Below are 24703 nucleotides of genomic sequence, written 5' to 3'. Positions count from 1 at the left end.
TAGACACCGTTTAAGTAACAACAGAAACAAAAGTATGTCCAGAGACCTAGAAGTATACACATAACACAGAGTCAAGTAACAGAAACAATAAAGATTAACAGAATACTAACAACTCTGTCTGCATACAAATACCAAACCGAACTGCACTAAAAAAAAAAAAAGACACTACATTCAAAGTTTTGTCAGGTGCAAAGACCAAGCAATTGAAACCCATCTCTTCCATTTTAGTACAAAGTCATCTTTTGCTGCAGTAGGTACCATAATTCTGACAGAGGTGTTCGTGGCTTTTTTCTAGTAACATCCTTCAAATGTTGGTGCAGGAAAGAAGTTTACAATTTACATATATATATATAACATTCAGCTCTACTAAAAACCATTTCTTAAAAGAGAATAATATTCCAAAGAAAAGGTAATAATTACTGAAAAAGAACATTCAAAGTAGTCACAAGGGTAGAGAAGGGAGAAAAGATTAACCTTACATCTTATACAAGTCATCCAACACTACATTACAGAAAGTCTACCTCCCTGAAGCTGCAGTAAAAACGCTAGCTACTTAATGTTTCATTGACTTGTTTTAAAAACCCTTATGCAGTCAAAACTTTTGAGGTAATTAGCAGTTCCAAAAATATATCCAAAGTCCATTTTCAATAGCCCCATATTATGTCTTGTTTACTTTGATTTTTTTAAATTTACTTCAACCTATATATTAAGCTGAACTTTCCTAAGTGTTCATAATTTGGGGGTGCTTTTGGTTACTGTAACAAGATACCTGCAAGTTTTGCTTAGGCACTTGACTCTAAGGAAATGTTCACGCATTTCTAATGCAAATTTTCTACAACACTGAAACCAATCAGAGAATAAATAAAATTTCAACTAATACCTTCATTTCTACAGTAATATCTACACTAATAACAGTACAAATAAAAGCTTTTAAAATTAAATAGCTTTATATTTATAAATTTGTTCACCCTAAAAAAATAGTTATATTTTCTAAGGGAGATCAACAATTCTTATTCCTTTTGCAAATGTGAGAGTCAATATTAAGAGATCTGCAGCATTTTGAAGACCACATATGGTATCAATATCAGAATGGGCATGTTGGCTAAGACACGCCTTTGTCCAGAATTCTCAGTGCCACTTTACCAAGGAGAGCAAGTAATCCTTACCACCAATTTTTCCTAGCATAAAAATGCCTACAAATCAGACAACAGTTTATATTAAGAAACAATACTCCGCATTGAAAGAAATAGTGACCGCATCCTACAATATGAAACTACTGTCCTTCATTACTGCTTAATTCCTACATTGGTTTTATTAACTCATTCTTAATTAAGAACATAAAATGACCCAAAGAAAAACAATAATTAAGCTAAAAGCCACCTAAAGAATGCAACACTAACATGACTTGTTTTCACAGATTTCAAGGCTGAGTCCATTCATTTATCCCACCACTCCTCAAGCATAATGTCCCATCACAGTACTTCATTTGTGTAGATGAGAAACCACCAGAAATACCTACAGTGACATTTTTATAGAGAATGTCTTGCAGAAAAACATCCAGTCTTGAAGACAAGAAAAATTACCACCTCCATAGCTGTTTTTCTCAAATTCAGCTGTTGGGCCTGATTTTCCACAGTGATTTTTCTGACTTGTTGATTTAGACATTAGAAAATACAATGAACAAAGATGTTATCACAAAAAAACGTCATTTCAATTACGAACAAGAACAGAGAACTAGCTTGGGCTTCACACAAATTCAGTCAAATGACAGATTCATTTCTCTGGAAGGAAAACTGGGCTCCTAATCATAATATACACTGTTTTTCAAAAAACAACTAAGCAACCAAAATGTTCATAAGATCCCAACTCCTACATTTTCAGTTAGGAACACAGCAAGGAGGTGCTCCTGTAATCCATTTACAATAGTAACCTACCTCCAGCTGGTGATCACTCCTTACCAACGCCATACGGGCCCTTTGCAATGAACCATGCATTAGCTTGTGCAGTCTTAAAATTAGTTTCCTCAACCCCATTTGCTTCAGTGCTTTATCAACAAACGGCCTGTAAATAGAGGTCAAACAGTGTTGGCTGCAGCTTCCCTCAGCATTGCATTCTGGAATAACCCAGGAACTAGAGTCATCCTCAGATTCAAGCCTATCAAGCCTCCTTGAAAAATGGTCCTGAAAGTCAAAATTTGGCTTATTAGTAAAATTGTTCTTGATGGCTTGTCTAAGTTCCTCAACATTCTCCTCAGAGATTTGTTCTTCACCATCACTCTCCTCTGTGCATGTTCCTGAGGACTCCTTTACTTCTGTTTCCCTATCAATGTCTTCATCATCTGGATCATTATCTTTAGACAGTCGAGGAGAAGGAATTTCAAACACTGGCCAGCCAATGTCAGAAAGATTTTTGATGCCCAATACAGTTCCCATAATCCTTAGTTTCTGGTTTAAGTCTTTTGTAATATTTAACCATAGACAGAGTGCCTGCACCCTGTCTTGGAAGTCCTTTGCAGCATACTTTTCGTAGTCCTTTTGAAGAGCCTGCAGAGAAGGATAAAGTGCTTCTATGTACTCCAGCAGCTCCATTATTCGCTTTACCTGCTCAAATGAGACCCGCTGGCGGTGGAGGTGTTCATGGTAACTCGAGTAACCCAAAGCACTAGTTCCATGTGTTGATTTGCAAACGCCTTCTCCTGAAGTACCATTGAGACTGGCTCCATTTTTTACAGAGGAGAAGTTTCCATAGTCCACTTTGAAGGTGAGGATTTCATTGATGATATCGGGGATAGCCTGACGGGCTGCATAGAGATAGAGGTCTTGGTCATTAATGCTCCGGCCAGCATGCCAAGCTTGCAGCTCCAGCCAGATCAGCTCATTGGATCGGTTCAACCAGACAGAGGAGGTGTTTTCCTGTCCTCTTTGTTCCCTGTCCTTTTTCTTCGAGACTGAGGTAAGTTTTAACAAAAGCCGGAGGGTTTCAAAGAATTTTAACCGGTCTGCCGGGCAATCAGTCCTAGAAGTCTGGCGTGTAGTTCTGGGTATTGGCATGGGCACAGAGACTGGAAGCTTAGCATGGCTACAGCCAAGGCTGAGGTAAGGCTTATTGAGATCAACATCTGGAATTGTTTTTTTTGGCAGAGATCCACCAACTGAGTCTAACATAAATGAGCACTGCACATTTTTCTTGTGATCTCGTTCTGTTGTCCTTAGGGCATCTCTGATCTTTTTCCCTTGCTTATAGCTGTGCTCCTCCACATTCTCAATGGTTTTCCCATTGTCTTTATGCAAAGACTGAGATGGCACACTCATCTTTTCTGGAAGCAAAGAAAACAGAATGTGACTGAAGCAACAAAAACAAGCATATTTCAGTTCCCAATCACTTTTCTTAGGTTGAGCATAAAAATGTTTAATATCAATAAAACAAAGTAGGCATGGATAGAAGTAAAATGTAGTCTTATCATTAGGAGTTACCACTACTATACCCTAAACCAAAGGATTTTTTCTTTTTCTCTTGCTTTACCTTTTTTGCAGAAAGGACCTCAGAGAATTCTCATCTTGAGTATGCCAACGAACATGGTGTGACAGAAATTAAACAACCAGAAGCACAAGTAAGCCAAGCTCCACTCCTAATTCCCAAAATTCTTTCAGTTCTCTAAATAAAGAGAACTTTTTAAATGTTTACAAATAAGATTTAAGGTATTTCAAATTTATTTTTATAATGAAAGTTACATCCAACAAACCTCTGATAGACTTCTCTTACTGAACTATAACCATTCAAGCTCAGTAAGAGCACATGCATACACATTCAAGGTCAACAACCTACTCTACAATGTTTTGGGGTAGCTTTTTTTTTTCCCCTCTTCATAATACGAAATAACTGTTCTGAGAACAACTATGAAATTTCCAGAAAAAGATACTTTACACAACACTATCCAATTAATCAGAAAAAAAAAAAATCAAACATATTCTAAGATACTCATGATAACAAAGAAAAGGATATTATCATGCCAGAAGAACCATTCCCCTCACAAATAGAAAGACCTTGCTCCAAAAACTCAAAATCTATAAGCAGGAATAAACAACAACTCCTTGTTTCTCATAAAGGTATCAACCTTCCACATGTGCTCAGAAGTAAAGGGTAACAATGAAATATAATACATTCTATTTCTTTAGTATCACAATGTCTCTGTTTAGAAACTATTTTTCAAAGCACAAAATGAAAAAACAACAACAAAATCACCAAAAACAAGAAAAGTTTACATAGCCACTATATACAGTGTTAAAAAAGAGTCAATGCTGCAACAGAAGAATTTTACTGGCTATTAAATGTGCCTTTTAGCAAAGTTAAAGAGGCTTAATAATCCTAATGCCTACATCTAACTGGCAATAGTAACAGGATTTTTCTGTATTTTCATATTAGGAAGAGGTATTTTGGTGAATGTTTGCTTCAGTGACATTATTTGGAGGTTGCATGAAGTGAAAGGGAAACAGAAGCTTCGGAAAATGTTTGCATTGGCCCTTCTTTTATTATCAACTTGCATTCCACAGCCCTACAGAAGCAAAGCATTTACTATATTCCCTTATTCACGCCAAACAATTCACCTTTTTGTTCCTTACATTTTACCTCAAAAATGTTACCCTTGCTATACGCTCTAATATTTCCTTGTTTCATGTGAAGCAATTTAAAAAATTGCTTCCCAAACATTAACTGGCAATAGTTAAGCTGCCATAACTCTGGCAAATAATTGCCTGACATAGTTTATTTGTCTAAAAATATATTAAACAAACAACAAAAAAACTCCACAAAAACCTAGTTTTACTCTGTATGAAAACATTGAGCATACAGTCTCAAATGGCTTTTTTGTACCCATGCATTTTCAACAACAACAAAAAAAAACTCACTTTAAGCTAAAATGTTTTATTATTTGGTACCATTACTTAGCAACATTAGGAAAAAAACCGCATACCAAGTATGGGTTTTCCCCCGTTATCTCCTTATAGTGAAGAATAAGAAGCAAGCAGAAGTAACTACACTTTAAGTGCTTCACTGATACTAAAGAGTAAAGAATAATCACTAAAAATTGTATTTTGCAATAAACATCCTGTGAAGTGCTTCAGAACATGAAAACTGAGCAGAAAAGCAACTACACCATTACTACAGATCACAGAATCACAGAAAAAAGTGATTAAAAATATTTCTGAAAGTAATTTTTCCAACTTTCTGCTCAAAACTGGGTTTATTTCAAAACTAGTTTAGCCTGCTCATGATCTTAACCAGCTCTGTTTTAGAAATCTCCAATGATAGAGATTCCACAAGCCAACAATTCCTCTGGTAAACTTCATTGTTTAAGCACTCTCATAGCAAAATTTTTCTTCTAATACCCAAGAGCCTTCCCTTGTTGCAAATCACGACAGCTACCTCCTGTTCTTTCACTCTACCTCAGTATCCAGCTGCACCTTCTCTATAACCCCTCCACCAGGTAACAAGAGGCCTTTTAGGAGACAAACCAAGACACCACAGCTACCTTTCGAAGTGGAGCGGCCAGCAGGTCTGCCGACGTTATTTTTCTGATGCTTTGTTGACATACGCTTCATCTGGCGGGGTGTACTAGGGGGAGAAGCGCCATAGAAAGTGTCAGCACTTGCTTCATCTGATAATTCCTCAGTGTCGGATTCAGAGATCTTGGAAGTAGCATCTTCTGATTTGCGCTCTTTCCTGCAGAGAATAAAATAAACCATTACATTCAAGATAAAGAAATTTTACTTGCAATATCTGTTTAAAAAGTTAAATTCATCCATAAATCACAACCACAGTCAACCTTCTGTATTTTACTGTCATATCCACATATATTTACACCAGGTTTTATTTCATATCTCTAAGGGTAAGTTTCCAATCAAATAAATAATAGGCAACATAAAAAGAGGATGGTATAGGCAGCGTCACTAGGAAGAACACAATGTAAACTTACATATATGTGTATCTCTTCCTGAAAAAACTTGTGGAAAGCCTAAACCAAGAGATGCATGAAATAAATAAAGGTTCAAACATACAAACATAATGCAAGACATTCAATCTAATCAGTAGCAGGGACAACAGCAGAGGTCTTCTCTTGCATCCTTCACCCCCTAAAGCCCTCATACCACAAAGGCAACTTCTAAAATCATTCTCCCAACCTTCACAAAACTTTTATCTAGCATAGGAGATCTGAAAATATTTTTCACAGATTTTAACATCAAGAATACCATTAAGATCATAAATAAATACTATCATTCCTCAGTGGTGCCATATATGGAATTCTCTTGTTTAAGCATATATCAGGGAGAAGAACACACACCATTTTCAAAGAAAAAAAAAAGAAACGGTTCGCATCTATTCCCTAACTTATTTCTGAAGCAGGTGTGCAAATAACAAGCCTACAGAATTCTCAGTAACACTTGACTCTAGTAAAAGACACTGAGGCAAAGAAACAGTTGATCTAAATCAGTGCAAGATAGCATCAGTGTCCGATAACTTCAATTTCATTCAAATCACAAATTATATTTTACTTGCTACTATTTTAGGGGCAGACAAGGAATATTACTCATAATTCCAGTGAAATGAGTCTGAGTTACTGCAGCAAGTAGTATGTCAGAATATTAACAGCTAGTAGAACAGTAAGCTAGTAGAGCAGTAAGAGTAACAAAATAAAACACAAATACTGCTCTTTTTCTTGGCCTTTAGCTACAAACAGGAAAAATACCTTAGCATGCAGAAAGGTTATGTTCTCTACAAAGCCACAGAAACACTTAGCATATGAAATACTCTTTTTGCTTCACTCTTCTCACTCTACTACTTCAGCTTTGAGAAGGCAGCAGGCAAGTTCACCAACTTCTGCAGATAAACTTTACTGGTTACCCAATAAAAATGACCCAGGTGGTACTGCAGCACCACCCGGAGTCTTAGGAGTGCCCTACAATCTGGTCATACTGACAACTACACAAAATCACCAATACTTTTAGTCTGGTTTCCTTGACTTGGGACATCATGCTGCTACTGTGTCTTAGCAATGTGATTTAACCAAGCCCAACTGTCCAAATACTAAAAGAGAAGTCTTACAATTGTTCCCACAGATCTGGTGAAAATAGGTGGATGAGTAGGAGAAAGAGATCTTGTAAGCATTGAGCTGGGAAAGTGGAATTCAAGTTCACATCTTTTTGGACACCAGAAGAGCTTTATTTCTGAGAATGCTTGCAAACAACTCTACTGCAAAACAGGCAGAGAACATCCCTCTGATCTCGCCAAAGACAAATCAACCACAAGAGACTAAACCACATAAAACAGAAGTCATTAGTTCCAGCACTTATGGAGCCATTTATTTTTTCAGTGATCTCACTGGCCTGGCAAGGCACAGGGTGGAGCATTGATGCTCTTGCAGAGTCTGGCAGAACAGATCCTGCAAGCACTCACGTTAAGTCTCCAAGGCAGTTTTAAACTAGGACAAGTTACCTCATTAGAGAAGACCAGTGAAAACACTGTTTTCCTTCTATTTATAAGTAAGCAACCTCTTTGAAGAACTTAATGATCAAATCTCTTCACCAAGCCAAACTAAGTGATCTTTAAAGAACTTTTGATTATTTTGGTCTCTACTGCTGGAGGCACTTGAAAGATCTGTAGATGCGGCCCTTACAGGACATGGTTTACTGGTGGACTTGAATGTGTTACTTTACAGTTGGACTCAATCTTAGAGGTCTTTATCAACCTAAATGATTCTATAATTCTACCTTGTTTGTTTCTTGCTATGTCTGATGAGAGGGCATGAGTGCCAGAAGTATCCAAATTACCCTCCAGCCTCACACGTGAATTACATACATACCTATACAGCAGCATCCAGCATGACTTACTTAACATTCAATCATTTTTGCTGGGTAATTTAGTAAGATGTTCTTTGACAAGAAGCACAGCAGACATCACAAAACATGCAGCACTTGAAATCATATCACAAAACCAACAATCATGCTCTCATTCGTAACAACAGATGCAGTCTTGTTAGCAGCTGGTGAGATGATCTAACTAAAGCTGGCTGGTGTGCTTAGAAAGGCACAGGTTGCAAAGCAAGTTTTAAAAATCCAGCATACTCAGTTTAGGGTTTGTGTGCAAAGCCTGTACCTCAACTCAGACCTCAAATCAGTGTCAATTAACACAACGAATCAGTTTCACCAGTGCAAGCCCTATGGTAAAGCAATGCACTAAATATATAGGGTCTGAACTAAAGCAGCTACATCAGCTTTGACATGCTAGAATCAATTTTTCTAATCCAGACAACACCAGATATATATGACCTTCAGCAGCAACACTCTAGCACTAAAATCAGTTATGACTTTTACAGATTACTGACACAGCATTTGCAATGTTTGTGTGTTATTTACCATCATGAACAAACCATACACTAATTAAACCTGCCAATCTCTAAAACGCAGTGCTGGCAAACCTGAATCAGATTATAGTGTTGGTTATTAGACAGAATTGTTGGTTCCTAAATACTGTTGCAACCAGGGTTGAGAAACATTAATCAAGGCTAATTTCTTCTTAGCTACCAAGATATGAAGGTTTTCTCCCCCACAGCCAGTGAGAACCATCCAAATCTTAATTAAGATTGCACACAGAAAGTGAAAGCTAGAAATGTGACAAATGCAGTTACTATTTGCCAATAGCAGCCTAAACTAAATCCCTACTAGGAAAACTAGAAGTGTGTAATTTTCATATTCCATTTACAGGTTCCCAGCCTCAGTTTTCGTGAGAAAAATGCTTCTTGGAAATTTACCCTTGGAATGTAAGAAAGACTGTAGCCAGGCTGCATAAATCACAAATATTGTGAAAGTTTTAAGAGCAGTATGGTAATAACAACAACCAAAGCGAAACACCTTGACACTTCTGAAATGCACCAAGAAAAACCCAACAAGCCGAGAACATTTCCAAAAGTAACTATTGTATGTTACACCAGGGTGCATTTCAACCAGAAGCTGAAAAGACAAAATACATCATTTCTTTAATTTGCACTTCTGGATGACAACAGGATTTTTTTTTTTTTTTTTTTTTGCTAAGTAAAAGTGATGGCAATGTATCTACAAATCCAGCTCAGTTGTGAAAATCAAGATAATTCTTCTAGATTTTCAAAGGCCTGCAAACCAAATTAGGAAGGAGGGACAGAAATCAAGGCATGAAATTCGAAGCAGCAGGGTGGGAAGCAAAAAGTCTGGTAACCACCAGACTGATAAAGGCCACAACCTTTGGAAAAATACATTCATTCATCACTCAAAAAAAACAATTAGCAAACGAAAAGATGACTGAGGATCACAGGGGAATGTTACAATAATTAGGCTGAAGTAGGAGGAATATTAGTTTTAACCCGTACAAAATTTTTCTGAAGCATTATGCCAACTTGCAAAGTCTGTAACAGCCATTAAGGAGAGATCATCCTCAAAACTGTGACAGCTATATGGGGGAAAACATCTTTTTACTCTTCCCTTCTATCAGCTACCCCTGTCATAACCAGGAGTTCAAATACATTAGGCACTTACATAATTAACTCAGATTCAGCCATTGCTCATCATCCCACAGGCAGCTTAAACGCTCGCCAGGGATCAGATCAATGGACTGGACTACAAGCACATGGCAGTAAGTTTGAGTTATGCAGTTCCCACACGGGAGCCAGAATCATCGCCCACCACAATGGTTTGGAAGCTGTGCACTCCAGACACTGCTGCTGTAAACAGCCTCCTGCAGTTTCAAAGACATCACACCATGCAGGAATCAGGAAGGCTCTTTCTCAATACTTCTTACGGCACCCTGCCACTTTCATACAAAGAACTACAATATCTCTACAGGGCCCAGCCCCAAATTACCAGGTACCAGCTCTTGACATTCAGTCTTTGTTTTAAAGTGAAGTGTCTGTTTTTCAAATATATACTCCTTAACTCAGATGCCACTCGATAATTATTGCAGGAAGACAAAGCTACATGAATCTGTTCTTAGTAATGGACATTCCCAGTCAGCAAAAGGAGCAGAAAACACAGGCACTACACACTGCTAAACACATCTTGTTAAAGCTAATGTAGCTCTCCCTAAAGGTAGTTGCAACCAGTCTATTTCAAACAGTATTCTGACAAGAACTGTCATCACCCAACAGCTGCTGGTAATACAAAAAGCAAACAGAATTTTTAGGTACCCACCTTTGCACCTGTTAAAACAGAAAAGCTATAAAGTATTCAGTCAGTGCTGCTGAACACCACACACAACAAAACTGGAATCAGAAGCTCCAGTTTCTTTGGGGCAGCAGTAGGCTTCATTTTGTTGCAGAAGAGAATGCAATGATAGTCCTGGACCAACAGCACAAGGAAGAAACTTCACTAAACAATCAGCAGCACCTTGGGTATCAAAGACTCAGGATTAGACAATCTAATCAGGAAAACAAGATGAAAAAACCTGAAGTTCTGCTACAGTACAGGACAGCTACCTGGTGTAAACACATAGTGTTACGTTCCACCATTAGGAAAGCATCATGCACCCCTGTATTTTAACCATTTTTTAAATATTATGTTCTGAGGGAAGCTGTAACCTCAAATAAATGGACAATGGATCTGAAAAGTTGCTGAACCGAAAAGCAGAAGCAACTAAAAATCCAGCTTTGGATAAGGTATTTTCAAATATCTGCTACATGTGTGAATACAAAAATGAAGTGTTTGATGCTACTGCATTTACTATAAAGTCCCCTAAGTGCAGCAAAAGGAAGTCTTAAGTAGAAGGCAAGGAAAAGATCTTGTTGGGTTTTTTAATTACATTTTTTTTAATGCAGCACAGCAGGAATTCACACACAGTACATACAAATGAACCTGTACTTTTTTTTTGCTATATGCACCCTGTTTAAGTCTGTCACAGCACTTAGAGGAAGCAAATTTCAAATTATGTTTTAAAGATACAGTACCAGCATAAAAATTTCAGTTTTAATAAATATTTGAATTCAAATTCAGCTGTACACAGCTACAATTTTTTTCTCCCAGAGGAATCAGGGGAAGGTAGGATATGTGATCATTTATCTCTGCAACCTAGGAGTGAACATCCAGCATATTGGGGGGAAAAAGCTGATACCTGGACAGGAGTAAAGCAGAGCAAGGAATTTATTTATAACAGATTGTAATTTTACCATTTACTCCTGACACAAAATGCAAAAAAAGCACTTGCATCTTTCATCTAGTATGTCTACATGGGCAAATCCTACAGAATCTAAGTTTGAATCAAAATAGCTTACAGCAGAGACACTTGTAAGAATACAAAAAAGGAAGCAATATTCCAAAAAAATTTTATCAAGTATGAAATATAAAGCTATTCACACAACTTTTTACAATGAAGACCCTCAGAAACTACCAACACTACAGTCATGGTAAGATGACACAGTAAAAAGTGGAACCTGTTCCAGTGCATCTTTTGCTTCCCAGGTTGCACACCCCTACCCCTTTTGCCATCCCTCTGCACAGAGGGCAGCAATCACGCGACCTCGGTCACCAGCCTGACAGTGAAGAAACCCATTGGTTTTTTGGTGCACCATTTACCTGTCAGATCAGTACCCACAAGCGAAAACCCCAAAGCCACGGGACAGCCAATCTCCTCCACTACATCTCTCCTGAAGCTGGCAGTCTCCTGTAGAGACACCAGGGTGAAGAAGGCAACCTGCTGAGTGTTAAGTGAAACAGTGCCCTCAGTCACTCTCTTCTGGCTGCACATGAAACAATTTTACATGACTGTCTGTCACTTCTGCTTTCCAGACACTTTGCCAGAAGTCACCCTCACCCAAGATGCACAGGTATAGCTTAAAGAACCAATCCTGGTCCTTCACTGGTGCTGCCAAAACAATCCAGCTTAGCTGGAATGCCTTTGTTAGCAGGATTTTTCCAACTTCAGCCGCTTTAATTTTGATTAGGCAGCTAAATGTACTTAATGACACACTAGCAAGTTGCATGTGGCAGACATTGCTAGTTGAGGGAGGACAAGAGATGTTAGGAGATGAGAACAGTAATTTTTACCTGAGTCAGCCACAAAACTAATGCAGATTTTTACTTGCAGCAACAATAAAGGCAAAACACTTGGGCAGGAAAATGCTTAAGGAAATACTGGTGTAACCACCAAGAACTGATTGATTACATAATTCCAGTAGCTTTCTTATAAATTAACCTATGAACAAGGGATTGTGAACATAATGACAGAAACACCAGAACTTCATTAGTGAAATGTCAGGACTTAACAGGAACCCTTCAAAAGTCCTGCTTTGTTCACTATTTACACCTTGTTCATCTTTGAAAACTAACCTGTAGCAGGGCTGCATAAATGTGGACACTCAAGGCTGCTATGAAACCCATGCCACCCACTGCAAACTACAGGTTTACACTACAGCAACCCTGCTAACAGCTAAGAACCAAACACAATAAATTCCACATCAGCTGAGGAAGCAATATAAAGCAAGTATTTCTGCTGAAACACAAAGAGTGGTTTGGAGCAAGACTTCACCATGAGAAAACCACCACTATTTCTCCAGAAACCACCAAGGACAAAATAAAAGTCATTACTGCGGAAAAGACTAATGTACAGCTTTGAGCTAAACAGTCAAACTGTAATTGATTCCCAGCAACAACTTTTCCTCCTTGGTAACTCTCAATTAAGCTGTTTAATTAGAATGGAAGGACCCAGCAAGTGTGAACACACTTCATTTCTACAGTAGACCTCAAGCATATGTCTGACTGGGCATCACAAATTTCCTTATAGCACTAATGTACTTACTAGCAAATTTTAGTTTAACAGAATTTTCTCCTTCTCAAGATCTGGCAGCCACCAGAGTCAGTTCTGCGAATTACTACTACTTTGGCACTTTTCCCAAAATTCTCCTATATTCCTGGGCAGAAGCTTCTATATGTGGTTACTATATGTACAACAGAAAGACAACATCACAGTAAAATCTAACTTAAGCTATTGAAAGAGTGGTAAAGTATTGGAGCACCTTTTGGCTGATTAGAACAACATGGTATACCTCAAAAGAAGAAATTGTCAAACATTGATTCAAGAATAAATTAAGCAGAATGCAAAGTAGTATTCATCATATCTTTTTATAGCAAGTAGTGATAAGCACTACTGAAACATATTTAAATGATCTAAGGAAGTAATTTTTCTTCTGCAAGTTATACCAACTAGAAATAAGTACAAAAAATTAATAAAATTGAGCTCTTTAAAAGTTTTGGCAGTTCTTCATGTTCTCATCTCAGAAAAAAAATACTCAGAACTTTCTGGTTTTTACTAGCAAAACAGAGAAAGCTTAACTAATTTTTCCATCTGGGATTATTGTAAGTTTTCATACAAATTTGAACCATGATGTAACAGCATTTACAGTACATTCATTTCTGAGCTTGCCCCCAATAGATTATTTGATTAAAACTATGCCATATTTTATTTCAAAAGAAAAAAAGACTATTTAATTCTACCCTTGCTCTATAATGTGCAATAAAGTGTGAAAGTGTTGATGGGTTTGTTAGGTTTCCACATCCACGTTTAAGCCTGCCAAGTGAGGCTGCAAATGGATCAAAGGTTAGAACTGTAGAAACAGGAGCTAAGAGAGCTTTACCCAGCCCAGTTAGTAACCTTCTTCTCTTAACCTCTTCTCTTAACTACTGATGCTAAAATATTAATTGATTCCAGACCCCATGCTTCTCCATTAGTGCTACTTTTTCAACGTCAACTATATGCTAGCTCATATTTGGGAATTTGAACTCATTTTTTTTTAAGTAAGAATCTCTGAAATATGTTTTCCTCACTAATGATGTTTGAGCACTACATAGTACAGTATCAATCCAAAGGGTAAGTGCTGCAATTAAGCTCTTGGCACCTGCACAGATCAGATCCCAAGGTCTCAAGCCACACACCAATGCAGTAAAGTATACTTAATTAAGAACTACTTATGAAAAATCTGTAGTAACACACCTGCATGGCTTTTCTGGAAAACTTAAGCTGCACCAAGACAAGTTATATACTACTGGGAAAAGAGTGTTAGGCTGCTAGGTTCAACTATAAAGATGTCATATATAAAAGTGATAAACTGGAAAATCCATAGACCTGTGATAAAAGATAAAAAGAACTGTAACAGCCATTCTTCCTTCACTCTCCCACACACACTCTGTTCTCCTGGCAGAAAGTTCCATTCCCAGATAAGAAAAAACTAACAACTGGTTATGATCCAAAGTTTCAGTTCATCATTTAGACAAAGTCAAAGTCTACAAGAACCCTGAAGGTGAAGCACTGAAAGTTAAATAGGTTTTCAATGGAAGCTGCTGTCTGAGCACAGCATGCTGGAGTTCTTGTCTGTGACGTTTGGAAAATCCGTGCAATGCAACAGGACTTCAGTCCTCAGCACTATTTGGAGCATCCCAAAAGCTCAGTGGTCACACCCACAGAGAGCTCTACAGTGAGGCCAAGAAGTCATTGAGGCATGAGGAACTGCAGCCTTGTTATCACTTACTGAATGCATGTTCTACAGCCAAAATGGTAAAAACCTTTCCAAATACTGCTCTCAGGAAAAGCAACAGCAAGCAAACCAGCAGCACAAGTAAGCCAAGGGCAGAATAAACCATACATTTACACCACATCAGAAAGCAACACACGATACTCAGTACCACTGAATACCAGCAGGACACAGACAGAACAGAACTAATTTCCTCCTTCTACCCTAAGACTGCAGGAGACATTCATCAGCACGATAGTTACATCCTATCTTGTCTGGCTCCAGAATAAACCTGATTGGGTTTCATGACAAATTAATGTGGCTTTACACACAGGGTTCTTGGACTGGACACAAGTAAACATTAGACAATTCAGTAACTTAAATTCAGATGTTAAAGACAAACATCTTCATTTTGCTTTACGTTTGCAGTAAGCCAAGAGTGAGCATGGGACCCTTGTCAACTCTTTAAATAAATAAGCTTCTAAGTTATTTTTTAAAATTAAAAAATTATTTAGTTAATAAATTACAGACCAAACATAGCATCAGTGCAGTTAACATCTGAGAGAAGAATAAAGCTGAAGGAAAGTTTTGCAAACATAAATGTTGTAGACAACAGCAAGTCCAACCACGCAACTGAAGAAACGAGCTGAGATTCCTGTGCTGACAGAGGTCAACACATTATTGACTATCAGTCGGTACTATGAAAAATTGTCTTCTAAATGTATTTTAGCTGCAGATTAAAAGAATGGCTTGTATATAATTTAAGAAATGTGGTTGTCATGGAAATCAAATCTTTATAAGCCTCTAAATATCCCAATTAGCTCCCTGAAGTAAGAATTACTGCATATCCCTTATGCTTTCCTTTAAATTCAAGTAGATTTGTTTTCATCACAGCACAGTTTGCATTCCACAAAGGTCAATATCACTAGCTTACATAATAGTAAAACCAACCTTGACACAGACAGCACTAATTAACAGACATAAAAACAACCCAAGCAGCCACACAACACAGACTAATCCTTACTGCTACAAATGCCAAAGACATCTCAACGAGCACTTCATGTGTGTTTGTGCGTAGGTGCAGCAATCAGTCAGTCATTCCAATCTTGCACATGTAAACAAGAAAATGCAATACATGTAGAACAGAGATTACATCTTACCTCATTTAAATGCATGGGGGGGAATAAAAGCTATGGCAAAGCTCTATATACTTAAATCATTTTTCCCACTGAAGCTATGATCTTAATAAAATAAACTCTTTCACTGCTCATACACTATCAGCCATACAGACTGGCAAGCAGGAAAAGAGGCTGAGCACAATTCATGACATAACCTCAGGCTTCCCCCAAACCACAGATGCTGCAGACTGACAGCCCCAACTCACTGTGATCCCAGGGACAACAAATCCGATAGACAGACTACTAACAAGTTCCCCAGCAAGGAGGAAGCCTCCACATAATTCACAATTCTGTCCCACTTTATTCACAGCCTTGGTCCTTCCTTCACCCTTTGCACTGGACGTATGGCAGGTGAAAAGAGGGCTACAAGCAATCATGGCACAAGTCAGGGTAGTTCTATGGCTCTCCCTGCCTTTGCAGTGCCCCCAAACAAAGGGCAAAGTCCCAACAAAGGACATGCTTAAGGCCTCATTTTTCTCTAGAGTGGATTTTGTGCCAGAAAATTCTTGGGAAAGCCTAAAATTTGGCTTGGGAAATTTAAAGCCTATGGGTAATAATCAAGAAGCACCAAACACATTTGTTTTAATTAGCATTCTAGATTACCAAAGCGGAAACATTTTAGCTTGAAAACTTTCCACTTGTTTTAAGGATTGATACTTAAATGTGAATTCTTCACTAAACCTTTCAGTATTATCTTTTCACTTATCCATAACGACTGCATGCTATCCAGGGTCAAAGTGCAATTCTATCTCAAAATCAACATCTGCTCGTAGCTTCCCTGAGCATTTTTCACTTTAGAGCTGTCTCCCCTCTCTCCCCCCACCAAAGTGTGTTTCAAGAAAGAAAGGAATACCTGGGAAAAACAATGTTTTTGGAGAGGGATTCACAATCAAAAGCTTTTGACTAAGGACTGTGCAATTCAAAAAAAAAAAAGTCATAAATACAATTTGTATTTGCCTTCAGTTTACAAAATTTATGATTGCATTTATCCTCTAATAAGAGACAGACTCCTCACACAAAGACAAGCAGATTTCTCACACCAGGCAGTCTCAAAACAACAAATCAATAAGCTTTGTTTATCAAACAAATGTAGGTGCATTGCTAATTCAGAATGACTGAATACTTCTCCACCAGAACTAAAGTTAACTTAAAGAGAACGCATTATAGCAATGCACTTTACTATTAACCAGAACTCTTTATCATAAGAACACATTCATACTCAACAAACAGGATTAAAAGCAATCTGCCATCAAATGGCTTTCAAACGCCCAAGCCTGTGCAAAATAAACTGATTGCAACAAGATTCTAACCTCACAGCCCCAAGAATAAACACCTAATTATGATTCCAAAATTTAAATCAAAAGTAATCGCGTTTGAAAAAGCTTCAGACGCTTCACTTGTATTACATTTAAGTAAAAGCAAGTGCTGCATAAAGCCAGAGAAGCAGGTGTGAACTTGGGACACAAAGTACACGCAGAAGTGAATCACAGTGGATGGAGTACATGCACTACCCTACACAAATTAAGCCTACCTAATTGTTTTGAGACATCCCTTTCCCACCCACCAGCTCACTCCGAAATAGCTAATTCAATTTTCATTTGCTAGGTAAAGTTGTCACCACATTATCCACACCCACATCCGACTCATATAAACTGTCCTGTAATAAGCAGAATCCAGCAGAGGTCAGAAATGGCCCTGCACAGGAAATGCCTGGGTGTTTTCTATTCAGGCTCTGAAGATTACTCTTCTACATGAAGACAGCCCAGGTTTGGGTCATGCTGTTGTACAAACTTTATTTTAAATCATTTTCTGCTTAACCTGCAGTATTAGTCTTTGAAGAGTCCTTTGAAAAGGAACTTAGAAGCTTACTAATTCAGTTGCCCTACAGCATTTGTATTTCATAACATTTCTGTTAAATCTTACTAATTTTATATATATTCTGATTTTGGAATTCTCATGAGAGAAAAACAAATCGTTAATGCACATTAATGAAAACTCAAAGGCATTGTTCAAACCCATAGCCTTGGCCCACACAGCAGCACATCACAAGTTCCCTTTCATCCTACCAGTATAAAACAGCAGCTCACAATACTCAAGAACTATCTCAGCAACATGACAGCAGATATTTTGCACAGCACACCTGGAACACAATGCACCTGACTACTACCTTACAGCACTAATTGATCACACAAGCGTTTTAAAAACGTTTCCTGAATGCCTCCTAGTGAGAAGTGAAGTGCATCAACAGGATGTTATTTAAAAATGAGAAATAATTGCCACGGAATTAATAACTTGGACTTATGCAATACTTCTGCAGCCAGCTGGAAACACTAAACCATAAAGTAATTTGCATCACCATCTCTCAGCAGGGCACAGATGGAGACTTGCAAAAAGCCAATCTGCAGGTCAGCACATTCAGGAGGTGACAGCAGTGGCAGAAAGCTTTGAGGCATCACAAAACTTCTTTGTGAACGCTTTTTTTTTTTTCCCTAACTCTATCGTCTTACAACTATCGATTGCAACGCTGCCAGCAGCGATACGCCACGACCCTGCTGTTTCACGGGCACGCCAAAGAGAACCCGATTTTCATCACGGCTGCCATAAACATGGGACAGCTTTCCAAGAGGGCAGCGCTTTTATCGCTGCAGTTCACAGGTCAAGGAGCACAGGGCACGCTCCGTCAGCCTCCCGCGGGCTCCAGCTGCTGCTCCCCGTCCGCTCTGCAGCCCTCGCACCCCGGCCCGACCCCGAGAGCCGGGCGGGCAGTGCCCCGACACACCCGCTTGCACTGCTGCGAGGCTGGGGGCGAAGGAAACGATTTGCTTTTAAATGCAAAGCGCCCACAAAACACTGCTTTACCCACCGCAGCCACCAGAGATTTCTTATCGCAGCACCGTCTCGCTCCGTGGGCGCTCTGCAGAAGCGCTGAAGCAGCAGCAGCCGCCGCAGGTTCTGCAGCGCGGAGGGGCCGGGAGACACAGCGTGCACGCCCGGCCCCGGCGCTCGCAGCCCCCGCCCGGCATCGCTCCCTGCACGGAGCTCCCTGTGAGGCAGCGCTGGCTACTGACCTCCCCGGCGGCGACGGCGGCGGCTCCTCCATGGCGGCGGCGGCACAAACCAGCGCGGCGGCGTCTCTCATGCATGCACCGGGGCCGGCATGGCGGCGGGCCCCGGTGCGCGGCGCGGGGGCGCAGCGAGGAGCAGGAGCAGCAGGAGGAGGGGAGCGGGTCCCTAGCCGGCTGCAGGAGCGCGGCCGCGCAGAGCCGCCCGCGCGGCCGCCATCTTGGGAACAGCCTCCGAGGGCAGCGGCGCCGGCAGCATCGCTACGGCGCGCCAGGAGGGACCGGCCGCGCCAGAGGCGCCCGCTCCTCCGCGGCCGGGCTGGGGGCGGCTCCTGGTACGGGCTTCCCCCTCTCGGCCGCGGGGTCGGGATGGGCTGTGGAACAGCGATGCTTCCCTCCGGCACCGTGGAAATTACATAAATTACATCTCCGCACTTCCCCGCGAGGGGGCCCGTTTATCCCGAGGCGGGGCGGCGATGGGGGCGCGGCGGGCGCTGCCGCCCCCTCCCTGGCCCGGTGGCGGAGCTGCCGGGCGCTGCCTGAGGCCGCTCGCTGCGGCTGCCGCGGTCCTGCCGCTGCTCGCTGCCACACCGCCGGCAGACAGAGACAGAAGGAAAATATTACTGCTGAGGGCAAGATGGTTTCCCTCAGCAGGTGCCCGCTGCCTGCAGCCGTGCTCGCCCGAAGCCCTGCGCCTGCGGAGGCTGGAGCGACCGCGGCGGGTCCGAGGAGGCGGAGGGCGTGAAGGACCCGGGAGGTCCCCTCTGGGGGCGTGCGTGGAAAAGTGATCTTCTGTCTTTTATACTCTGCTGCTGACAGAGTAACTTGTTCGAATTTGTGAGCCTGCACTTTTTAAACCCTCCAGCAGCACTGGTTATCAGCCTTGGACAGAGAACTGGAGCCACATTATCCAGCTGGAAATACAGGGAGGAAAATGTGATTTCCTGAACTGCAGGTTGGCTGGAATATCAATATCAATATCAACTCCCGTCAAAGGCAGAAGAGTGCCACGGGTCGTTCAGTTCTTGGGATCGCTGGGAGGGAGCCTCGCCTTCTGTGTTACGGGACTGGAAGCACAGCAACAAACCTTGGCATCAGTAATGCGTACACAAAGCACATGAATTATTTCTGATGGGTGAAATTCGAGCTTGGACTAGAATCAGTTCTAGATTCTGCATTTTTGCGCCAGTTCCTTCATTAGCTGTACAAGAAATTTGCACCTTTCTAGTCTGATACCAAAATTCAGCTGTAAAGTCACTGTTCATGAAATAGTTGTCCACCTCTCTGTCGAAGTTTAGGAAACAAATTCAACAGTTCCTTTGAAATAAAAGAATTATTTTTAAGCTGAAAAGCAGGATATACTTCTACTCTATCATCTTAATACTACCTACTATTTATCATCTTAATGAATGCATGCTTTAAAATGCAGGACCAGATAAATATCATTATGCAGGAAGCCACTTAGACTGTTTTCCATAGATCAAGAAAGATACCCAAATCACCATGATCCTGATGATCATGACATTGAAACATGAAGACATCACAAATTATTAGTTAAGATACCTCACTTAATGGAAAAATGCAGTATTTAGCATGTTAAAGACTTTTGTTTGCGTATTGAGCCCAAAACCATAAAGCAGCTCCATAGCAGATGCACACAATACATTCCCACTAATCTCTCCTGGTGAACAAAACTTGGAAACCATAGCTGAAGGTCAAAAATTGTGAAGTGATAACCTAATAAATTAGTTGTCATCTCCATCAAAAGCATACATTAAGGTAAAGCTGCTTACTTCACAGTATGCATGTGTTTTTAGTATGATCACAAATAACAAAGAGTCAATGTTACAGATTGAATTTGAACATTCTTTTCAGTTAGGGATCATTGTCTCACACCATCTCTGCCCCTGTTTGCAGGGCAGGGATATATTTAGCAATCATGGCAAAACATTTCAACTTCTTTGCTTTTTCTATCAAAACAATCGATGCAGTGGTCTGTTAGAAGCACTGAGTTTTCATTAAATCTGATACTGCATTTGCCATAAATGTGATAGTTGTGGAAGTGGAGACATCCCAAGGGCGCCTGGCAAAGTGGGACATGGGGACTGACCACTGCCACCACTTTTTGTTGTTATTTAGTTTACTGAAGTAAACTGGGATTCACTGCAGCCTCTCAAACACGGCAGTCCAGAAAACTCTTCCCTGTACACATTTTCCCCTTTCCCTTTAGGGCAACCCAGCACATTGCATTGCATCACATTCTTGTGGTATATCACAGAAAATATCCTGGAACTGCAGATACTGGCCAAGCAAAGCGAGGCTGTAAATTTGATGCAGAGATGTTTCTTTATCTACAATTGACCACAGTGAGCAACATAGCTCCTGGCATCAAGGAGAAGATTGTCAGAGGAGAAGTTTGTGAATGGCCTTACAGAGAACTTGGGAAGAAATTAAGATGCAGGAATATTTGGAAGTGATAGTACAGGAAACATCAGATGACATGAGAGTCTCAATGCCTATATATGGATAATATTTAGCAAAGGAAAAATTTCAAGGCAATACAGAGGTCTTAAAAATTGATAACCAAAAAAAAAATTTTTTTTTGCTTCTTTTAAAGAATATCATTGTATTTCAAAGATTCCCTGACTGCCAGTTTCTGAGTCTAAACATACCAATACTTAATAGGTGCATGGAAATTGATAAATTAAATCGTTCACTCTGGTTCTACTACTGGAACAGAAGGCAGCACAAGGTTAAAATATGCATCACAATCAGTAGCATCTGTCTGTAAGAAAATAGAGTTAAAATATTAGGAATGGATTTTATTGTCTGATGTGGCAAAATCATGACTCCAAAATTCCAGGTTAAAAAAGCAAACCAGGAAACAAGTAACTGTCAAAATAGACAAACTTATTTAAGTTTAAATTCTGTTTTCAGAAGTTTTAGAATTAATTTTTTCTTTTTTTTTTTTTTTTTTTAACAGAAAACATTTGGCTTTGTAATTTAGCAGATGCTGCAATTGCTTAGGAATTGCTTTTTGTTCTAGCAAAGTGCCTTTCATTACAGCAGTGCTAGAATTTGCAATACAAATTTGACATGGCAATAGCATCCTAATAACAAAAATAGGCCTTTGAAGTAGCATTTTCAAATTTCTACTGCAACTACCCCTTGAAATTTCTATGGATTCCTGGGGCATATATTCTGTTGTTCCTTCCTCCTCAAGTCATCACAGGTATCAGACACAATTGTAGATGCAGCTGTGCTTTTGCCATCTGCCATTTCTCCAGGTATTTTCTATATGCAAAAAATCCTAACGAAGACAAAGAAATGTTTGGTCCATGTAGGTAAATAAATATGTTGTAAGAATATATTTGAAAATTTTTCTCCTGGTACCTGTCACAAGGCCAAATTTCCAAACTTTTTTTTCAAGTGATGAATAAGTGCAGAATAAGGCACAACTTGGTTTTGGGTTTTCTTAAGTCAATAAATGAAATCTAGTAATCAGATTTTTCTTCACTCTGTGAACTGCATGCAAAAAAAAAAAAAAATCAAATTCTTGACAAAACTGGCTTTGTACAATTAGTTTTTCCTTCAAATATGTAATTTATTTTAATTCTAATAAAAGCTATTTAAAAGTAAAAGCAAAGTTAATCAGACATTAGAAAACAACTTGCTAGGTATAGTTAGTCTAGAATTAGTAAAATGTGCTTAAGACAGAATATTCACTTTTTCTTTGTTATAGATTAGAAATGCTCTTCTGCAATGCAATGAAGAATAAAACCTGAACAATACCTGCATTTAATGTCTAGAACACAACCTGACACCATTTCTTATGTAGACATTGCAACTAGCATCTCCAGAGTCCAAATAAAGTACCAAGATGTGTTTCTACCTGGGCATATGCAGATTCCTCCACCTACAGTTTCACTCTTGTCACAGAAGATCAGGCTGGGGGTGGCATTGAAAGAAACAGAACTCAGTTTTCAGTGTTATCTAATCTGAGCTTTGTTGCTTGATTTGAAGTGTGAAGCTGAAAGAAATTAAGGAGTCCCACTGTATATACCCGTGTTCAATCACCCGTTACTGCTGTGATTCATTCACTCGGGAAGCTGGCACGGTAGCTGCCAAAGCTTGTTCAGCAGCATGGTTTAACACCCGTGCTGTATTAGGAGCCAGCTAACTTGACGGAGGTGGAATATTTCTGTCTGAGCTCTGTCATCTCACAGGCTGCATGTCAGATTGCACAGGGCTCAATACCATTAATTCACCACTATTAAAGGAGTATTTGTTAGTAAGAGTAGCATGAGGTCAGAGACATTCCTGTGATTATTGTTTTATCAATTCAGCTGGGCATTATTTCTTTAGGTATGTCCTGTCCTAAAAAGCAACTCTGTTTAGCACTGCCTCTGCATTATTAAAATGGCATGACCCATATGAGAGAAGTACAAAATCCAGTTGCGCTTAAAGCTGTATGCTTTTACTGTGCAAAGCTGGTCTCTGGGCTCAGTGCCTGCAAAGCTGGGCATAGCTAAACCCACTGGCTGCTCTTCGGAGATACCAAGGCACTGGACTTAGAAATTATCTGAAACTGAAAATGTTGACACGTGTATACCAGTCTGGCTACAGCAGTTTATATCTTCCCAATAACTGATTTTTGACCTGTGAAAATCAGCTGCACTGCATTCAGTGCTACTTGAACTTTCCCATCAACAACAGATTAAGCTTGCTTGAAGCTAGCTTGGCTCCTGCTAAATCATATTTTAATTCTTTCCCCAGCTGTATAATAGACATAGTCAGTGAGCAGCCATGGGGCATTTATAAAAAAGACCGAATGCTTGTCTGCATTTGTGTTCACTGCATTAATTTCATGTTCAAGGATGCTCCAGTGAAGAACTGGGGCCAATTCTTTGAAACCATATTTGTAGGCCCAGAGCATATCCATCTGTCTTCTGTGTGTGCCTGACAGGGCAATTCAATGCATTGGTGCACGCAGCAATGTTTTTCAACATGTTTTCAAGCATCTTGCAAGTTTGACTAGTTGCTTATACCAAAATTTATAAAGTGATGCTTCTTATTTCCATCATCCCAGAAAGCACAAAAAAAAAAGTTCCAGACTACGTCTTTCTAAAATATCTGGTTGTGCAGCTGAGATTCTGTCTATGTCTGCCTTACAGCAGCTGCGTTGTCCCAGCAGAAAACAGCTGTGAGATTTGTATCAAACTTCCCTGTCTAGGAAGACAGGAGCTGCCCATGTCTCCTCCTTCCCACAGATCTTTTTATAAGTGAGAGTAATCACAGAAAAGCAGTATAGCTAGCATTTTCCTTCACCCCAGCAGGTCCTGGCAGTTTTATCAGCTGGACAGAGTTGTATGCAGCCATGAGAAAATTTTAATCTTCATTAGATGTTAATCCCTGCTAACACTTACATACACATCAGTTCACTTATATAATAGGCATACTGAAATCAGTGGGACAACCCTGGGAGAACTGTTACTCATACATATAAGTGTTTATAGGATTCATTTCCTCCTTCTGCTCTGAATCATCTGGAATAATGTTTTCCTCACAACTTCACAAGGTGAGTTTTGTGGTGCTGTTGATGGCTCAGTTCTGGTGAACATCAATAGGAATTAAGATATTCCCCATTTCTTGCAAAGCCCTCCAAACTAAATCATAGTAAAATAGTATCTTATTCTACAACTCCCAGTTGTGTCCCATTCTGCAGTGCCCCATGTTTTATTTTTTCATTTCTCTCCATTTCATTACTTCAAAAAAGCTGTTCTCTCATTTTTCATCCTTCTAAACACTTATACAGTTCCTACAGTATAAAACACTATAAAGAGGTGATCACCTGCCATTTGACATTATTTCAATGCATTCCGAGTGTTTTATTCTCATTTGAATCTTATTAGCCTCTATCATTATTTCTATAATTGATTTGCATT

General features: G+C 39.7%; 1 protein-coding gene across 6 annotated transcripts in view; it reads right to left on the bottom strand.

Moving 5' to 3' along the window:
• The window catches only part of MAP3K4 (mitogen-activated protein kinase kinase kinase 4), a 65707-nt gene extending 42941 nt beyond the window's left edge, over positions 1 to 22766 (bottom strand). Inside the window, exons 1-3 of one of the 6 annotated variants that reach the window (XR_005955931.1) lie at positions 18765 to 20027; positions 5528 to 5718; positions 1935 to 3316 (exon numbers count right to left, since the gene is read on the bottom strand). Coding sequence is in view for 5 of the 6 variants with exons in the window: in XM_041477074.1 (XP_041333008.1) it covers positions 1935 to 3316; positions 5528 to 5718; positions 18765 to 18835 (1644 nt within the window). In the remaining variant the exon portion in view is untranslated. Of the gene's footprint in view, positions 1 to 1934; positions 3317 to 5527; positions 5719 to 18764; positions 20028 to 22650 lie in introns of those variants that run through there. The other 5 variants (XM_041477076.1, XM_041477074.1, XM_041477075.1 and 2 more) reach the window with 5 other exon arrangements.
• Positions 22767 to 24703: the final 1937 nt, after the last annotated feature.

Source organism: Pyrgilauda ruficollis, unplaced genomic scaffold (assembly GCF_017590135.1).
Source record: "Pyrgilauda ruficollis isolate IOZ18807 unplaced genomic scaffold, ASM1759013v1 scaffold4, whole genome shotgun sequence".
Taxonomy (NCBI): domain Eukaryota; kingdom Metazoa; phylum Chordata; class Aves; order Passeriformes; family Passeridae; genus Pyrgilauda; species Pyrgilauda ruficollis.
This window is presented reverse-complemented; position numbering and strand designations above follow the sequence as displayed.